Here is an 18094-nt window from a genome sequence, read left to right as displayed (position 1 = left end):
TGTTTCCAAGTATGGGTTTTAGTTGTAACAGTTAAAAAACACTATTATGTTGACAACTGTGCTAAACATAGCAGTAATTCTGAATTGATTCTGAATAGATATGCCCTGTTTTGAACAGGAAATAGAGGTGGACAACATAATCCAATAAATTTCCTTTGCCAAGGCAAAAATGTGCCCCAACTTACATTCCCTGAAACTTTACATCAATGAGGTAATCACTTCACAGTCAGGAAATACTACTTTACTGGGGATATCTTTTACTACTAACAGAGGAATTTGATACCATTAAGTACAAATTCAACTTATATGCTCTCTAGAAAGTATCTTGATTTAAGCAACATCTTTTAAATAGATACTAGTATCACCAAGCCATCCTGTATGCAAGGATGCAGAGATCATGAAACTTTAAACAATTACAGGGAAAAAAAAATCAGATTTGTGATGATTTCTTAGATTTACAAAGCTTTTTTTTAATTAAGTGTTATACATCCTACTGTTAGATTACTGCTCCTGAAATTCACCATTTATTTCACCATTTTGAGTCTCCCTCCTTGCTCTTAGAGCTTTCAGAACTGATTTATTTAATTATTATGAAGAACAGAAGGGACAGAATCAACCCTGTAATGTGCTTGTCCTTTATAGACTACTATAAAAGGAATTGTTCTCATGTTGGCAAGAAAACAAGAATTCCTTTTTGTGAAAAGTTACTTGGCTTCACCTTTGGTTTCCATTCAACATCCGATGCAACTGAAACTTTCTCCTCTGTAAACAGAGAGTATAAGCAGAGCAAACACTTTAATCTGGATCTTCTGCATTTTTGGAGAGTGAGTAACCATCAGTTGACCAAGTATTTATAAATGTGGCCTTAGAATTTGGTGTAAAAATATACTGATTTCTATTTTCAGCAACGTTTGCAAGGCTTGGAAGGGTGGGGCAGGGAATAAGCGTAAAATATGTACTAAGTCACATGATAAGAGAAGGTTGACAGTAAAGTCAAATGAATAAAAGAAATATTGTTATCTTCATGAAATCTAGTGCAAAGTAATAATTTTGAGCTGCTAAGAATCTAGGCAACACAAAAAAACCCTAAACCAAGTTTGTTCATATTAATGAGGCTGTACATATCACATCCACAAATTCAGTATCAGTCCATCACAGGTTGGTACTTTCTGAGTTTCCTCTTCCCCTTCATTTTGAGCCCTTTTTAAGCTGGGCAGGGTCATGCCTCTGAGGTAGTTCCACCTGGATCTGTGCAGCAAGGAGTGCCTCCGTCCTTCTTTCTGCACCCAGCCCCCAACAGACATCCTCAGGTTTTCCTTTCTTATGAGCTCATCAGCTGTGGGATGGGTTATACATCCAGAAGTGGTTGGGGAGCTGGCTTATATTTTCTAAGCCCAGGAATGTGACAGGATAGCTTTACGTCTAACAGCATTTTTCCTCTTATTGAAGAAATGGGCACAAATCTTCTCAGTTGTTCCCATCTTCAGCATCAGCTATTTACATCAGAATGTAAAGTGGGCTCCTATCTGCTTGTTCACAGCATCTATCATCCAGGAACTTCACGAGGTGCTCTTTAACACCTCCGATAATGTTAAAGATGTATTATTAACCTTTTAGAAAATACAATGCCTGCATTAATTTTCCACCACCTCAGCAACAGTTGGGAAGCCCTGAGCTTTGTTCAGAGAGAACTAACTCATGAACAGTCTTTTCCAAAGAAAAACTTTAAAATATTGGGGAAAAAAATAAATGAGAGAACAAGGTGAAGGGAACTATTGAAGTATTTTTGTGTGACAAGAGCAGGAAAAGGGTTAAGAAAGAAGAGGACGGATGGACAGAGACCTCGGAATTATCTACAAATCTTTTGATGTATACACCACCAGAATAGTGCTAGCTGGGTCAAAGTAGCAATAGGTCTTGCTGCAGAAATGTTTCTTATGAGGAGCTTGTACCTGGTTAGGACCAATAAGGAAATCTTCCTTTCTTTCTTTCCTCTCTCTCTCCTCCCCCCACACCCCTTTGGTTTTTCTTCCCCTTCTGCTGCCACTGTAGTCCACGACCTTCACAAGAAAACACTTCTGCTTTGATAACAGGCTGCAAGCCTCCAAGGACCAGCACTTCTTTCTGGGAGACAAAACTCTTGCCTCACTCAGAATCCAATCAAAACTTGACTGTACCAAATGAAAAATATACCAAGGACATCATTATTCCATCTCATTGTGATTTGGCTTGCCTTCAAATCTCATACCCTGTATATCTGAAATAACAGCAACGCCTCCATTAGCTGAGCCTTCCAACACTTTAATCAAAGCATCTTTCAGAATAAAAAGGCAGAAATGTCAAATTCTAATCGCCCTTTAAATTCCTTCAATTCCTTGTGCTACACAAAATTAAATCCTTACCCATGGATGATTTCCTGTAAAAAACAGTGTGCATGCATGCAGATGCTCAGCCACACGGGCGGACGCCAGTTTTAGAACACGGCAAGCATCGGTGGGGCGAGACCGGGAGGCTCCTTCACGGGCATCCCACACTCATGGGCATGCTCCTGCAGTCAGCATAATTGATTTTTCACAAGTAATAAAAACTTCCACACTTTATAAGAAATATATGTTATCAGGCATCCAGCGGAACAACACCACTTACCTAGCCCAGTGCACACAAGTAAATTTTTGCCCATCTTCTTTTAAGTTTATATTAAGAATATCACATACTGGGTTTGCTGTTTTTACTGGGACACCTTTGGAGAGCAAGACACCCACAGCTTTCTCAGACTCTACTGGTAGCCAGAGGAATGAAGTGGTTGAAAGAAACAGGCACAAAGTGTTTGATTAGCCTGACTTAAACTTTCTCTCTCGTTCTGTGGTGCTCATAAAGCCACTAGGTCCCCAGGGATCTTTCAAAATCTTTTAGCAAAGGTAAGCAAAATGTGATATTCTGGATCCCCATTTAGGTCATGTCTACACACTGAAAAGTTTTAAGCTTTTTTTAAGAGAGGAATCCCCAAGCTATCCCTCTGTGAAGGATACTTCATAGAAAAACACTGGAGAAAACAAAACCACTCCTAGGACTAACATACTTCTATGATGTTTTCTATGAAAAAACTTTTACAACTGACTTTTTTAAGATTAGAATTATGCCAATTTGTTTCTGCTGAAGACGATGATCCTTTAAAAAGGTTTTGAGAAAGAAATTAAGTGTAAATGTGTCATCTTAACTGTTATCTTGTATGAACACATTCAAAATTACAAGAATGTATGCTTTTGCTCACGTAATATTATTTCTTTCTTCTACATACACTTGCAATACTTACAAAGTATATTTTGCCTTTAGGAATAAAAGACTTTATACAACTGATAAAAATTTAATCATATGGATAGGGATTATTTTAAAAATACAGAATTAGAGACAGGACCAGAAAACCTCCCAAATATTGTCAGCCTCATGCTCTAAGTAATATCCCAAAATTAAAAAAGGACTTGTGACCAGAAGCAAGAAAGATTATGACTTTCTTAAAATCCGGCCTATCTATCCTTCGAAATACATAATTAAAAATGTTCCAACTTGTTGCACATGTTGCAAGTAACCTAGAAGGGAAGTCTCTGTGGTGTCTGCAGCGAGTACTCCGAGCGCAAACAAACAACTCCTTTGCTCCACATGTGTTTTTCCGGGAAGAGGAAGGAGCGCGTTCCCTGGCCCAGCCAAGCTGGCAAGCAGTTCTGCAAAGCCACACTCCGCTAACCATTATTTCTGCTTTCCACAAAGCTCAGTCTTTGATAAGGCACAATTATTTAAAATTACCAGTGCTGTTCTGCTTCCTCGGACAGCGATACAGTATTATCGCAAGTGCATCCTCCTCGACAGCAACGTGATGCTATAAAGTTCCACTAAATTTATTGAGGAGTCTTTTTCCAGCGGTTAGCTATAACACAGTACAATGGTTATCCTCCTAAATGATAATTAAGCTTTGGGGTAACATTTAATTGAAAATGTACTGTGAAAATCAACAAGTCAGCCTTTTCAAATCAAGGCTGCTCGGTTCACAATCCCGTTCAAAGTGATTTTGTCTAACAGTAATCCATGACAAAAATATGTGAGCTTAATCCTGTTCCCTCTGGCAATCACTTAAAAATGCTTAACCCCTTGGACAATTCTGAGGCTCAAATAGTTTCACAGCATTAGTCAAGGGTTAACCTTTTTCTACAAACATTGCAGCTTTTCATTTATAAAGAACTCTATCTGATCAGTAGCTATATTCTATTAGTAACATAACTGAATATTTTCCTTCAAAAAAAAAAAGTTAAAAAGTGAGAGGGTTAATTTTCTCAGGATCACCAGTTTCGTACGTAATGCACTGCCAGACGACTGTTCATTGAATGCGGTCCCCTGCTCAATAACCATCCTGGAAAGAGCCATGGCCAGCCGTGATGCCCGTGGGCAGCCTGGGGACCAGGGGTGAGGGACTGGATGCTAGATAGGAGCACACAGGATGAAACACCCTCTTGCACCAGCTGGGGAGTGACTTTATGAGCAGTTCTTTCCTCATATCCAAGATCCAAAGAAATTTTCTGCCATTCTTCTCCCAGCTTGCTGAGTTGCCTTGGGCCACAGCAAATCACGTGGCCCAACCTGAGCAGCTTTGTAACGTGAAGGGGCTGGCTCTGCCAACCTGGCGCTCCCCCCAAGGTGCGCACGCATCATCAAGGTTCATGCGATGATGTGAGCTTCAGTGTGACCCTGGCACCCCGCACATCCACTGTGAGGTTGTTCTGGCCTGTCAGCCGAACCCCGCGTGCACCTCCGAGTTCAGTTTCCTCCCAAAGGGATGCAGGGCGTGTGCTCTGGGATGCACACCAATACACAGGAACAAGCAGGGACAGCTGGGAACTCACTTCAGAAATGCACTTCTGACCTGAGCTAAAGCATGAACCTCGATGGACCCCTGCTACAGTAAACCCATGATAACTGGTAAAAGACTCCTTGTGGACATCAAATTTCAGGCAGGATTAGTTTCTTTTCTGCACTGGCTCGGGTTTGATGATTAATTCTATTTTTAGTCCCTACTTTGTGCAAATCCAAGCAGAGAAAAAGGATACCTGTGTGCAACTGCAAGCAGAATATGGTTCCATGTCAGACTAGGGATGAAGAAAGAGGATTATATTAGCTAGAAGAAGAAATACAGCATATGATACTGAATCCCATAAGGAAGGAGGCTTCACTATAATCTCATCTTAATTAAAACAAAATGAAATTTATGAGATCTCATTTCCCCACCACTTCATTATTTAGGTGTCGTTGTCAGAGACTCTGCAGAAATCTAGGAAGAGACAGTCACTGCCCCAAGGAGTTTCCAGTCTAACTCAGTCAGAAATAAACACTGAGTAGCTCAGGAAAGAAAGTAAAGCCCTTGGCAATGAATAAATACCTTTATGTTTTCACAAAGGTCATTCTCAGCAGAAGTGAAAGAAAGCAGGGAATGCAGAACCCACCTTTACTGATGTGACACGGGAGAGAGCAGAAGAGAAAAGGGAAGAGGTGAATGCAGAGGCCGATGGAGGGTTGGAGAGGGGACTTTAAGAAAAGAAAGGATGGATTTAAAAAAAAACATGTAGAGGGGTAAGCAATTGCTGTCACCTCTAAGAGCAAAGAGTTTTCATCCAATATAAAGAAACAAAGCAAACACAGGCAACAAGTAGAAGTGACATGTCCTGAATGAAGGCTGGTGATAAATTTGAGAACGTTATTTTGGACACACTTTGTCACAAAGTGCAGGCGTAGGTTTTCCCTTTTCTGTTGAAATACAACTATAAAAATCCTTGACAATATTATACAAAATTATATCATGAAAAATGCAGTGCCCTTTAAAACAGTGAGGATACAGGTGAGGAAATCAATTCAGCTAAATAATTCCCAAGAAGAGCTAGGACAGTTCTCTTTCATTTTAGATATGAACATAGTTATGTGACATAATTTAGCAAGTGATTTAATGGCTCTTGTCATGAATGCTATTCATCTGCTAGATGCAGCTCTGGTTTTCTATTCATATTTTTCAAAAGCTCTAATGCAGACATTTTTTTCTTTCTTTCACCTACTACATCTTCAGAGTGCAATTACAACTTTTCAGACAAGCAGCAAAGATCTTTCCCCTTACTTAGCAAGCACCTGCCTGGCTTTTGTTGCAGCACTGTCTCCTCCTCAAGGCTGAGGATGAGCAGTCCAGGCTGATATTGGGACTCTCTTGGAAAGGAAGTATATAGAAACATGAAGATGACAAATCCTCCTTATTCGTCTCCAAAGAGGACTGGTGGAAAATGTTGGGCACTACATGGTTTTCTCTGGAGCATGCCATCTTCCTCTTGCCAACCAGGAGTAAAACCCCGTACGAGAAATCCACGACATTTCTTCTTCCAACCCCCACCCCCAATATTTTCAGAAATTAAGCAGTCTGCCTCCTAATTATTTAACATGTGATGATGATGTTCTCCTTATTCTACCCCTTCTTGGACTGTCAGACTGTGTCCAATAAGTAAAGGGTCCTATCACTACAGGACCTCTCTTAACAGTACAAAACTGTCTGGAAAATTTATAGCTGATTTAAATACTACTTACTGCACAAGAAAACACAATTTGAGTTCATCTTGAAAAAAGGGAAAGCAAACTGTGGCATAAGACAACACCTGCATTGTGAAATTTTCTGTTTTAAGCTTCTTTTCTGTCAAACACAACAAAATTAACATTATTTTCGGGAAGCTTCATCAGAAGTTAGTGACTATACAGTCCATTATATGTTATGGGGGAAAGTGACAGTGTGTACGTATTCCCATGGCTTTCACGATCAGAAAAATAGAGAAAAATGGGAATTCTATTATAACACAGACACAGGACTAAGCTGCAGGTGGAAAGGCAAAATAGGTTATAAAACAGGGGGCAGGGACCATAGATTAAGGCTGGACAATACTGACCCTTTTTTTTTTTTCCCTCAACACAATCTGTTTTGGGAGCCTGGGTGGGGGAGGAAGAAAGATCATCTGGGAGCATGGTAGATGGATTTTTAAACTCTCTATCATTTGTTCATTCTTGGCTCTCTTCAATCTCTTACTCTTGGCATCCCCTGTTTTTTCTTCTTATTGCACAGAAAGGATAGCTTTAAAATAAGAAACAAGTGCAAGTCTGAAAAACATGCCTGTTCTTTTCTGGGAAGCGCATGGGAGAGCTCAGCTGCTGCTCACTTTGAGCAAAACTGACACCCCCTCGTTCGGCTGTTACCAGACAGTTCGGTGGCCAGAGAAGAGCTCTCTTGCTCTGTAAGTTAATATTAGGCAGTGAAACTGCGTATGCCATTAAAGTTCAAAGCAACTGATTAATCCTTTGATGTGTTGCCAAATTATTAGAATAATAACACTATTTTTTTTTTTTAATGTATTGGTCTATCTTCTCAATTCTTTCTTTTTTAAACCCGTGCTTTAATAAGTAGTGAACCTCAAGAAGAAATGGATTCTTTTTATGCAAAGGAGAGCTGGGTACTGTTTCTGGAGCACTTCTTTTGTATATAATGTACAGGAAAGAACCCCCGCTAACAGGGGCAAAACAATTCTCTTTATTTCCCCCCTCAGTGCTCTCCTTCTTTAGGCTTGGAAAGTAAATATTTTAAAATGCATGCTGTTAGTGGGCTGTGTAGCACTACGCTGCTCTGTCAAAGTGAATATTGTGATAAATTTTGTCAGTCTGTTCATACTTACAATCATCTTCCACTTCCTCATACCAAAGCATGTGAGCAGACATGAAATCTCTCCACAAAAAAGAGGAAAAAGAAAACAACAGCAAAATATTTCTTGGCAAAGTATATTCCAACTTTGCTGCTCCAGTAGCTTTTGCTGAATTAGGCTTGTCCCTGCATAACGACAGAGGTGTCCTCGCACAAGCCCCGGCAGCTCTGGGGAGGCAGGCGCGGAAAGCACCCCGGTGGGACGCAGCTCCGGGCTGGCTGCCGGCGGATCTGCGTCCCGGGCAGGGAGAGGCAGGGATCCTCACTTCCACCCAGCCGGCATGGTAACTAATGCCAGTGCTCTTTGGAGGCCCCTAAATGTTTCAAATTCCAGGACCTGCGCAGAAGCAATGCTCTGCGCTTCCCTCAAAACAAAGTTGATTTCCCATAATAGGACAGCCCATGCACTCGACATATAAGGCTCTGCTACCAGGGTGGCATGTGCAATGGATCTAAATTATGCGTTACAGCTTCCCAAGGGACATTTAGCGTTACAGAGCGGTGCGAAGATATTTCCTGCTCCCTTTGTGCTGTTCCCCTGAGAACCCTATGAAACAGATTTGCCCCTTCCCAACAAATGACCCCCAGCCCATCCCCAGACGGGATCCTCCCTTTTTGGGAGAGGAGCAGTAACCCTCCAGTATTCGACCGTTCTCTCCCAGACGGGACTTTTGGGATTGCAACCTCTCTCCCAAGCAGGGGAAAAAACCCCCTCAAAATAGTGCTGCCACCAGAGTGTGTAAATACTAACAAAGGTTGTGATAAGTCAGTAACTGCTTTTAAAAAAAAAGAAAAAAAAAAGGCTATTGACCTACAATTGACCTTTCCACTCCCAACAAAACCACGCGGTACTGCTGCTATACACAGCCCAGAAACACCCCGCAGAAGACGCAGAGGCAGGACTCCACACGAGCTGCCTGTCACTGCCTCTTCCTAACGGCGGGAACGTGCCTTCAGTCCCAAATCCCAAACGCCGCTGGTCCCAAACAGGTGGGACCTGGGCTCACACTCTCACTCTGCATATGGTCCCAGGCCTCCTTAGTTTATATGGGAAGGAAAAGCAGACATCTACACAATACTTGGGAACGGGACTGTGGCGTCCTCCACCCAAACCCAGATTTTTATAAGGATGCTTGCTATAGTATATACTTTGTACAGCATATATGGCCTTTAAAGACAGGACATAAAGAATCAGGTTATTTATTCATAACTTCCTTTGCAAAGTCATTTGAAAAAAACACTCTTATGCTGGTCATTATTTTTTAAAATCTATCCCTAAAAAACTGAAAAATGTTATTTTTCAGTTTTAAAGTTTAAAGCATCTAGTCATGGTGATTACAAGTCTATAAATAAATTCCTGGATTACACAGAAAAATAATCACAAAAATGAAGTGCATAATATAGCCTTACAGCCACTGGCATTTTCTACACCGATAGTCAAATTAATACCCTGGAGAACCTGGATGTACAGTACATGCCAACAGACTCCTAAGGATTAATTTGCAGCCCACAGGAACTGCAAGTCATGAACTGATGTAGAAAATAATCTGAAGCAGAGCAGAGCATGCTGTGACAGCAGCAGCATTTTGATTATTTGAGGGAGAAGGAGGCTGAGCAAACTCAGGAAAGAAACTGCTTATTGTGCAAAAGTTCTGTTTTAAAATACCTAAGGTCACCCTTGGTAGCACGTGCTGTCAATAACTGAGGCCCAGGAATGTACTTATAGACCACAAGTGAAAGTTCTCTTGAAGGTAGGTGTCTAATGTTAGAACTGTCATGCTCCTGGCTCCTATTCATTTCATGGTGACAAACTTTTCCTTCAAAACTTTCCAGGTTCCTAAACCTCTGTGTCTGAGTAAGACCCGAGGGCCTTCATCTCGACAGAGCTCTGCAGTCTGTTTTACACCTAACTCCAGTCATAAACCACAAAATTCATGTGGATTATTCATCCTCTCTGACAAGTCCTTGAGACCATCAGAGAATACTCAGGTCAGGCTCTGCAAGAAATGCAGTACTACTCAGTACTTTCTTCTATAACAGGGCTCAAAGAAGCATCTAGTGGAAATATTTATAATAGCTTACAAACTAAACAATCCTGCAAGATGCTGGAAATCCAGATTTGCTTCCCCTCTTCTCGCTGGGCAAGTTCAAAAGTCCTGTGTCCCAAGGGAGCCCCCAGTCCATTCACAGGAGTGCAGAAACTTTCAGCCCAGAAGCATTTTCTGTTCCTCCTATTGATGCTCCTCCAGTTGATGGGAAAAGAGTCGAGATTTGTTGGGCCGTAGAGAAAAACAACAAAAGTCAGTGTTCAGATCTACTGGGTTTTTTGATTGGTTTTGGATTTTAGGGATTTTGTTTTGGTTTGTTTTTTAGGTTTGGGTGGGTGTAAAGAAAATGGAGAAGCTCTTAAAGATTAAATAATATTTTCGGCAGCTCTGAATGCTGTAATTGGTTAACATTGAGAAACATCAGCTCTGATGAAAAGAGGTTTTATATGCATCTGTCAATCCCTGCTGGCCAGCATGGCGTACATTTACATTGCATGTATAACCCGGAACAGGTTTATCATTTTGACATACCAGGTTTGCTTGTTTATAGCGTTTTTTTTGTCTGAACCAGCATCAAAAGCTCTGGTCCTCTTCAATGACAGAGAGCAAGTCACAGCCTCACTGTAGATCTACATCAAGTAATTAATATACACTCAATAACTGCTGGTAGGCAGGGACCACCTGCCCCACTCTTCCTTCTAGATGCTGCAAGTAGCAGGCTCCGACCTGCAGCAGCACTGCTTGGTGCTCCGAGTCTACAGTGCCTGTGCTACCAGGGGGGAAAGGAGCAAAGTCCAAAGTCACAGAAAGGACGGGAAATGTAGAAAATTTGGAAGGATAAAAATTTATATTTTTGTTAATGATTGTTGGAAGCTGTAGTTTAATGTTGCCTTCCTCTCTCACAATCAGTAATGGGTTAAATGAAAGAAAATTGTCGTCTTCACAGTAGCTGTTAGGGTGATTTTCAGCCACCCATTAACAAACACTTTATACAGAGGTTGTTTGTTTTCCTACTCGAGAAGTCCGCTCAAAACCCTAGTGTTGATAAAGTTGAAAATATTTCCTTTCTAATGGTATGAGCGTGACAGTAATGCAGAGTTGGAGAAAATGCCGAAGAGGCCAACAGCAATCTGAAAACAAGGCCCAACAATAAACTGCCTGTTCAGGGACCATTTAGGAGATTGGGTTCAACATACGTCAGCATGACCTTAGAAAAAAAATGGATTTCAACATCCAAATTTGCATTTCAAGTTTATTGTCTCAGCAAGCTAAGCCAGAGGGGGGTTAGGATTTGAAGATAACGATCAAACCTTAGACCAGACATGGGAACCAAGTTCTCAGGTCTCTAATTCTTCTTCTCCCGTACCCTATTGAAGGGCTACATTGAAATTCAGGACTTCTCTGTCAGGGGGGAGAAAAAGACAAAATTGGAAAATTATGTATTTGAAAAGATATATTACAGTAGCCAGAATAATTTATATAGGAGGAGAGGTCCCCAATTCAACATAAATAAATCAAATGAGAACTTCATGTTAACAACCTCCACAGAGTACCAAATCTTCCATCTCACTGTAATTTACAATGATAGAAACAGCAAACACCCGACAAAAGAAAGCACACCATATTGCCATTTATATCATCTAACATAGACAGCATCTGCTTTCCTGTTAACAGATAAACCAAGAAAATAACAAATAGGTAGTATGCTGCACAGAACTGATTTACAAACCTCTTATGACTTTTTAAACATCCCAGTGGCACATGTTGTTTGCCAATACAACTCAACATCAGGCAGAGTGCTTACAGCATAAACCTATGACAGGTGATATTTTGATTATAATTTCAGAAAACATTTCAACCTTTATTCTGCCCTGTTTCTAACTCCCTGCCAAGGCTGACCTAAAAAAAATAAAGGCAATCCAAGCCTGTCGCTCAGTTCAGTCATTAGGCTCATAACAAGACGTGTCTGTGCCTTTGCCAGTATTTGCAAATCTATCACATTTATCTGTGTGGGAAGAAGTTCTGAGCTCTAGGGACTATGGGATTGATGTGAAAGGAGAACTGGGATGCACTAATGTGCGGTGTGGGGTTTTGCCCTGGTGGTATATTGGCTGAGTCTTTTTATTATACACTTCCTGTTACGAAAGAAAACCAACAAACCACTTGCGTGTCAGCAACAGCGGAAAAACAAATATTCGACAGCTTTATCACAACAGAAGTAAACTGGCAACTTCTGATTTTCCTGTGAATTAGCAAGAAAAAAAGAGAAAAAAAATCTTTCCAATGTGAGCCACTTAAAAACTTACTTATTTTGTTTCTTAGCCTATTTTTACTTCAAAAAGGAATACATTGTGGAGCATTTTAGTACAGGTTGCAAGGTGTGGGTTTTTTTTCTCTGTATGCTTATTTGATCTGCAGACTAGAAAGTAAAAGATAAAAAAAGAAATCAGTTGCTTTAAATTTTGAAGGAGATTTGGCTTCCGGAGCAGAAGTAATAAGTTTACAGTCAGAAAATTAGGAGTCAATATAATGACTAAGGCAAAGCTCTCTCATATGCAAGGGGCTGTTAAAAAAACATTGCTTCAATTCAGTGTATTTCTCTATCATGAAACACTTCGGTTTGAAAACATGCTCTAACGTATGAACCAGCATATTAGTTACTTACTGCGTTTGTGTTCTCCTCAAGCAAGCTATCATCTCCTTCATACCACAGTCATAAGGGCTACTCTTTTTTGGAGAGCATCTAGCACAAAGAAGGGCTGGGCTCACTTCTTACTAGTTCAGATAACTAGTAACACTCAGAAAATCAGCAGTAATCACGGTCCATTTTGCAAAGCTTCATCTAAAGAACAACCAGTCCTTTCTACCTAGGGGAACTCTCTTTGAGGCAAGGTCCCAAGCAGATTTAGCGGGGCAGTATTTGCAGCCTCCATTTCCCATATGCATAATGTTTGTGCTTTGCACATCTTTATTCCCAAACCCTGTCAATTCTCCAACTTTCAGAAACCTTCACCTTGGCAGAAATGAAATCAATCTTAACTGGAGTCAGTTGAACCTGACTACTCAGAAGATATACTGAGCCATAAAAAGGAAAGTGTAAGAAAGGATAGAAAATTACATAAAAACTAATATTAAGAGTACAAAGAAGAGAAGAGGAAGAAGATTTTAATTACTGATATATACATGGTAGCAGTCCAAGTAATAAAGTGGAATTAGAATTACTCATTTATGCCTGTAAAATATCTGGTCTTAATCTCTCCAGAGACACTTAGATGACCAGAAGGGAGAACATCTTATTAACTAATATTCCTTTCTCTAGATTTAGGTGTGTAACTCAGTCCAATCACCGTAAGCATCCCATGAAACCTACAGAGGATCCTCCTCTGAAGAGTGTCCGAGTATCTAAAATAAGCTCCTGCCCCAACCTGCTCTCTGGTCTAGCGGGTCAGGGGTGTGCCTGGCTCTGGCTTTCTCTTTTGTTGGCCCGTCCTTGGTTGTGCATCCAGACCATGAAAGGCCAAGATCAGACTGTCCCTCTTCTCCTAGTCTTCTCAACATCCACAGGCAGAAAATCTGGGCACACAGGCAAGAAGTGAGACACAGCAGATCACATAAGGTCCCCCGGTTCAACAGAAAGCCCTTTGATGCAGTTATGTTCTCAGGGTGGGTCCAAAATACTCAAAATTTAGCCAATTCTGAAAGCCATTGCAACTCATCCAAGGGAAGCGTGTATTCAACATCATCAACATTACACAGGAACTTATTCCAGACTCCACAATGAGCGGTTGCTTAAATGTAACTAATAACAACTTGATTACTTGCATCACATGTAAATAGTGAAATCTTAACCAATTTTTATGCACACACCCCTATTCACATGCATGTATGTCACTAGGAGACCAAGTGCTGGTATGGTAACATATGCATGTGTATATCTATACATCTTTAAGGAGGTCCTAATTGCACAAGGTTGAAAACAATTATAAACCCTTTTCAGTAAGGCGAAAGAAGTTAACCAGAAAAATTTGAACAATAATTGGAAGATGTTTGAAAACACTGCTTAGGTGCCTACATATCATTACTAAGAAAAGAAATTCCTCTGGTTAAAAACAAACAACTGCAAACAAACAAAAAAATTTAGTCTAGAAGAGAAGCAGGTATTTAAAAAACAAAAGTAAATACAATACCTAAGGCCTAAGGAGCAGAGGAAAAATACCAAGCTGATTGCAAAGAATATCAATAAGGAACTAAGAGGTAATTGTGAATCAGAGTCAACAATCCATGTGTACAAGACAGAGAATTCACCTAGGTCTGCAGGCAAGATGTATCAGCTCTGCTAAAGAGAACTCAAGGTCATTTTGCACAGCAAATATCTTAGCTGTTAACATAAACACAGATTTCTTCAGGGAAACAGAACCCAAGTGCCAGCCGCCTACACAGTATCCCAGTCACCCCATCATGTACTCCCTTAGTTTTACTCTGCTCCAGTCAATGTTTCAGCTGTGTCCAGTTTTGACACAACACTTTATGAAAGCCACAGATAAATTGGAGAGCACTTAGCATCACAAATATCCAAACAGGCAGCTTGCTTTGTAAAGAAAGATTGAGAGAACGTCACATGTTTATTCTGGAAAGGCAAAGGAGTACATTGCTGCTGCCTTTCAGCATCTAAAGATGACAATGCTCTGTTATTTTTCGTGTATGCTGAGGAGAGGGACATCATTTGAGTAAAGTCAACTTAGATTTGATATTAGGAGAAAATTGTGAGAGCACCAAATTACTTACCTATATGAAAACTTATACACACAGAGATCATCAAACCCCTGTAAGTGGAAGCTTGTAAGGAAAAGTTTAACAAATTCTTCCAATGGTAACAAAGTGGATTTGATCTGTCTTGACCCTTGCAGTAGAAGAAATCTAATGCCTTTCACTTCTGTATTTCTGCAACACTGAAATAAGAAGTACAGACTAGTTAATATGACCTGCCACACACAGTTCAAGTTTGTCTTCCTCTCATAAATAAAATTAATTACACTGTGAAAGAAGAGGGGCCCAATGGACACAGAAGTACACTGACAATCTGGAGACCTAAATTCTATTAGCAGTTCTGCCAGTCACTCATTGTTCAACTTCTGGTTTTTTTCTTTCTCACGCAGAAAATGAACACTTAGAAGCTAAACAAGTGCTAAACACTAACATGATTAATTATTGTTTAAGATACGTGACAACCTGCTTAAAGTATAGGACTATTAAGGGTCTGTGTTTTAATTGCATTGATTTCACCTTATGTCCCTCTGGATGACAATTGCTCAAAGCCTTAGTTACAGCAGCAAGACTGTCACATTAAATCTGTGAAGACTGGGTTATTATGACAGCAAATTATGATGACAAAATTCTGTTAGTTCAAGTCTAATGAGACATTATTGCACATGCTAAGATGAATGTTAAATTATTTCTGTGTGGGTCTATATGCAGGTTAGTATATCAAGATGATGGCAAAATGAGGTTAATGCAAGTCTGCAGAGCTGACATTACAAATGTCAAGATGATTGCAAAATGATGATGCTGCAAGAGAACTATGATTAAAAAATAGGATGTTAAGCACAAAAATGTGTTAAGGAAATGTAAAAATAAACCCACAGAAAATAAAACCAAAGAAAATTTTACTTTACGCAAAAGACGTACTAGATACCACTGGTGCTGCAAACCAGTTCCTTGCCAAACTGGCCAATGCTGATCAGGAGGGCACAAAGCCACAGTGACGCTACTTTACAAGTAACTGCCTATAAATTCTTACTAATACTATCGCTAGGAAATTTTTTCACTAAAAAGAGGTAATTGACTCTATAGGAATATAAACGATTTTTGAAAAAAGCTCAAGATTATTGTGTTACGACAGAATCTGGTTTGATCGGGAAATTCCTTCCTAAATTCAATCATATTGATGTTTTTCTCTCTTGTATTCTGGCGGGGTTAAAAGCACATGTCTAAAAATGAAGTCATCCATTAGGCCTAAAAGAAATCAGTTCCAATCTCAGGTAAATTCAAATACATAGTATCCACAGAATTATAAGATTAAGGAGATGACACATTTAATATGCAGAATGCTCATAGTATTTTAATGTGATTAGATCAGTAACACCAAAGATCTGCTATTATATTTCCTTAGCGCGACGTTTAATTAGTAATTCTAACATACCTGAAAAGTTCAAAACTTGAAAAAAAGTCTGTCTTTTTTTCTGCATTTAAAGTCCTTCTGCCTTCCTACCATCTTTCTACCTACTACTAAATAAATAAGAGGTGCACTTCATTTCCAGTTTGGCAATAGCAGGTACTCAGTGTCCTTTCAAAAGACTGGCATATCTATCTGTCTGTCTGTCTATCAATCTATGTGTTCTGTAATGTTTTCCATAATGTAGAGGAGGCACTCTATCTTATCACCCAAATATGTGATACTCAATTCCTGATGAATTACACTGGTGAACTAAAGTGCTTTGGTTAAATAACAGGCTTTGTCAAGTAGTTTAGGTAGTGCCTGACTCTAAGTGGAAAGCATGCATCATTTTCTCCCATCTAGTAGAAAAGAAAATGAAGAATTTACTTTTCTTTCAAATTTATTAGTTTTTATTTGGCAAGTTACCCATCCTGTTAGGCAAAATAACAGAACGGCAAACTCTTGCTAAAAAAAATAAATCTTAAAAAGGTAATTTATTTCAGAGAGAAGTACAGAATAGTTTGTGCATTTTTCAGGATTTTCAAAGTAGATCCATGGCTAATAAATTAGTAGTCAGAGTAGAGGAAAGAGGATTAAAATGATGGGTTCAGGACTCCAAGTCACCTACAGACTGAAATTTGTAAGAGTCATTATCACTGCATAAATCATGTCAATATCCATGTAGTTTTTCTGGAGACACACATAAATACTACTTGAAGGCATGCATGTGTTGTTAGAAGACGGGGAAGTCAGTGCAGCCCGCTACTCACTAATTTGCCTAGTTTCAGTGAACCTATGCCAGCTGAAGTTACCTGTGACTGAACTGAACATAGGAAAGAAAACAAACTGAAAGTTATAAGGGACGTACGTACAGTGCACGTTCATGCTGCCTGATGGTTTTAATCATACTAAATATATTCCAGTGAAGATATACACTCTGATGGCAATGAGATAAGATGTGTAAAATTCACTGAATTCAGTGGTGTTCTGTAAGACAGAAAAAGAAGAGACGATGGGAAAATTTACTAAACAATTATTATTTTTTTTAATCATTAATGGTAAGCAGCAGCAATCAAATGGCACCTAATTATTATAATGACATGGAGGAGGTCAAATTAAGGAGTTTCAAAACCTGAAAAAGTCTATTCTCTAAGGAATTTAAAATCTCAATTGTTTTAAAACATTTAATTTCATCAGTGCACCTTAAATTACAGAGGGAGGTTTTTTGAGCATGTTAGTTGGTTATGTAATATGTGTACAGATGCTTATGTGATTAGACCTGAGGGTTGACAAAAGTCCAAAAGGATTGTGTGCTGTGTGTAAACAACTGCTTCCTCTAAAAACATTTCATGTAAGTTTAATAATATAATTTATAATATAATTTAGATCAGAACTGAGGGAGCTTTATTATTAATATGGAAAACAGAATTTTTTTGCAGTCTTTTCTGTTATAGATTCTCTTACATACAGCCCGAGTGCCTACTTTCATATGAGCAAAATGCACCTCAACCTATTTTTCTGCAGTAAATCATGGATTATGCATGTTACACAAGTAAAACTTGTTGGTATATTAACAGGAGAGGAAGTGGACTAAATTTAAAATTCTCTAAAATTAATCAATCCATGGAAGATAGAGCAACATGTCCCATATGGAGGACAACACCAGCACAGGGATTTGAAGAGCAAAGAATTGGTTACAACTTCTGTAGACTTTTTATGAGTGCTGCAGATGTTTGAACTTCGTTTATCCAATACTATATTAGGTGCTTCATGGTAATTTGCACGGCCTATACTTGCTTCTCCTGAAAGGCGCAGGTCTTCCATAGACCCTGGGTGAGAACCACCAGCCCAAGCCAGTAGTTCTAGGCCTGTGTTTAAACACCTGATTTATTCCCTACCAGTACAGCACAAAGAATGACTTTTTCCTCTTTTTAAAAACAGAAAAAATATTTCACATTAAAGTACTCTGTCACTCTGCAATCATTCCAGTGACTTTTTTCCCCAGTTTGATAAATATACCCATATTGTTCTTCTCATAAAGTTATCCTTGACCAGAATATAAATGCA

General features: G+C 39.4%; 1 protein-coding gene across 4 annotated transcripts in view; it reads right to left on the bottom strand.

Annotated features, from left to right (window-relative positions):
* The window catches only part of DMD (dystrophin), a gene marked incomplete at both ends in the record, with an annotated part of 1339794 nt that overhangs the window by 1153024 nt on the left and 168676 nt on the right, over positions 1-18094 (bottom strand). The window contains one exon of one of the 4 annotated variants that reach the window (XM_082008890.1): positions 7740-7782. The exons of the other annotated variants lie outside the window; for them this stretch is intronic. Coding sequence (XP_081865016.1) covers positions 7740-7782 — 43 coding nt within the window. Of the gene's footprint in view, positions 1-7739; positions 7783-18094 lie in introns of those variants that run through there. 4 annotated transcript variants of the gene reach the window in all.

Source organism: Phaethon aethereus, assembly GCF_964289735.1.
Source record: "Phaethon aethereus genome assembly, chromosome: 1".
In the NCBI taxonomy this organism is placed as follows: Eukaryota; Metazoa; Chordata; class Aves; order Phaethontiformes; family Phaethontidae; genus Phaethon; species Phaethon aethereus.
Note: the sequence above shows the minus strand (reverse complement) of the source record. Positions and strands in the feature narration are given on the sequence as shown.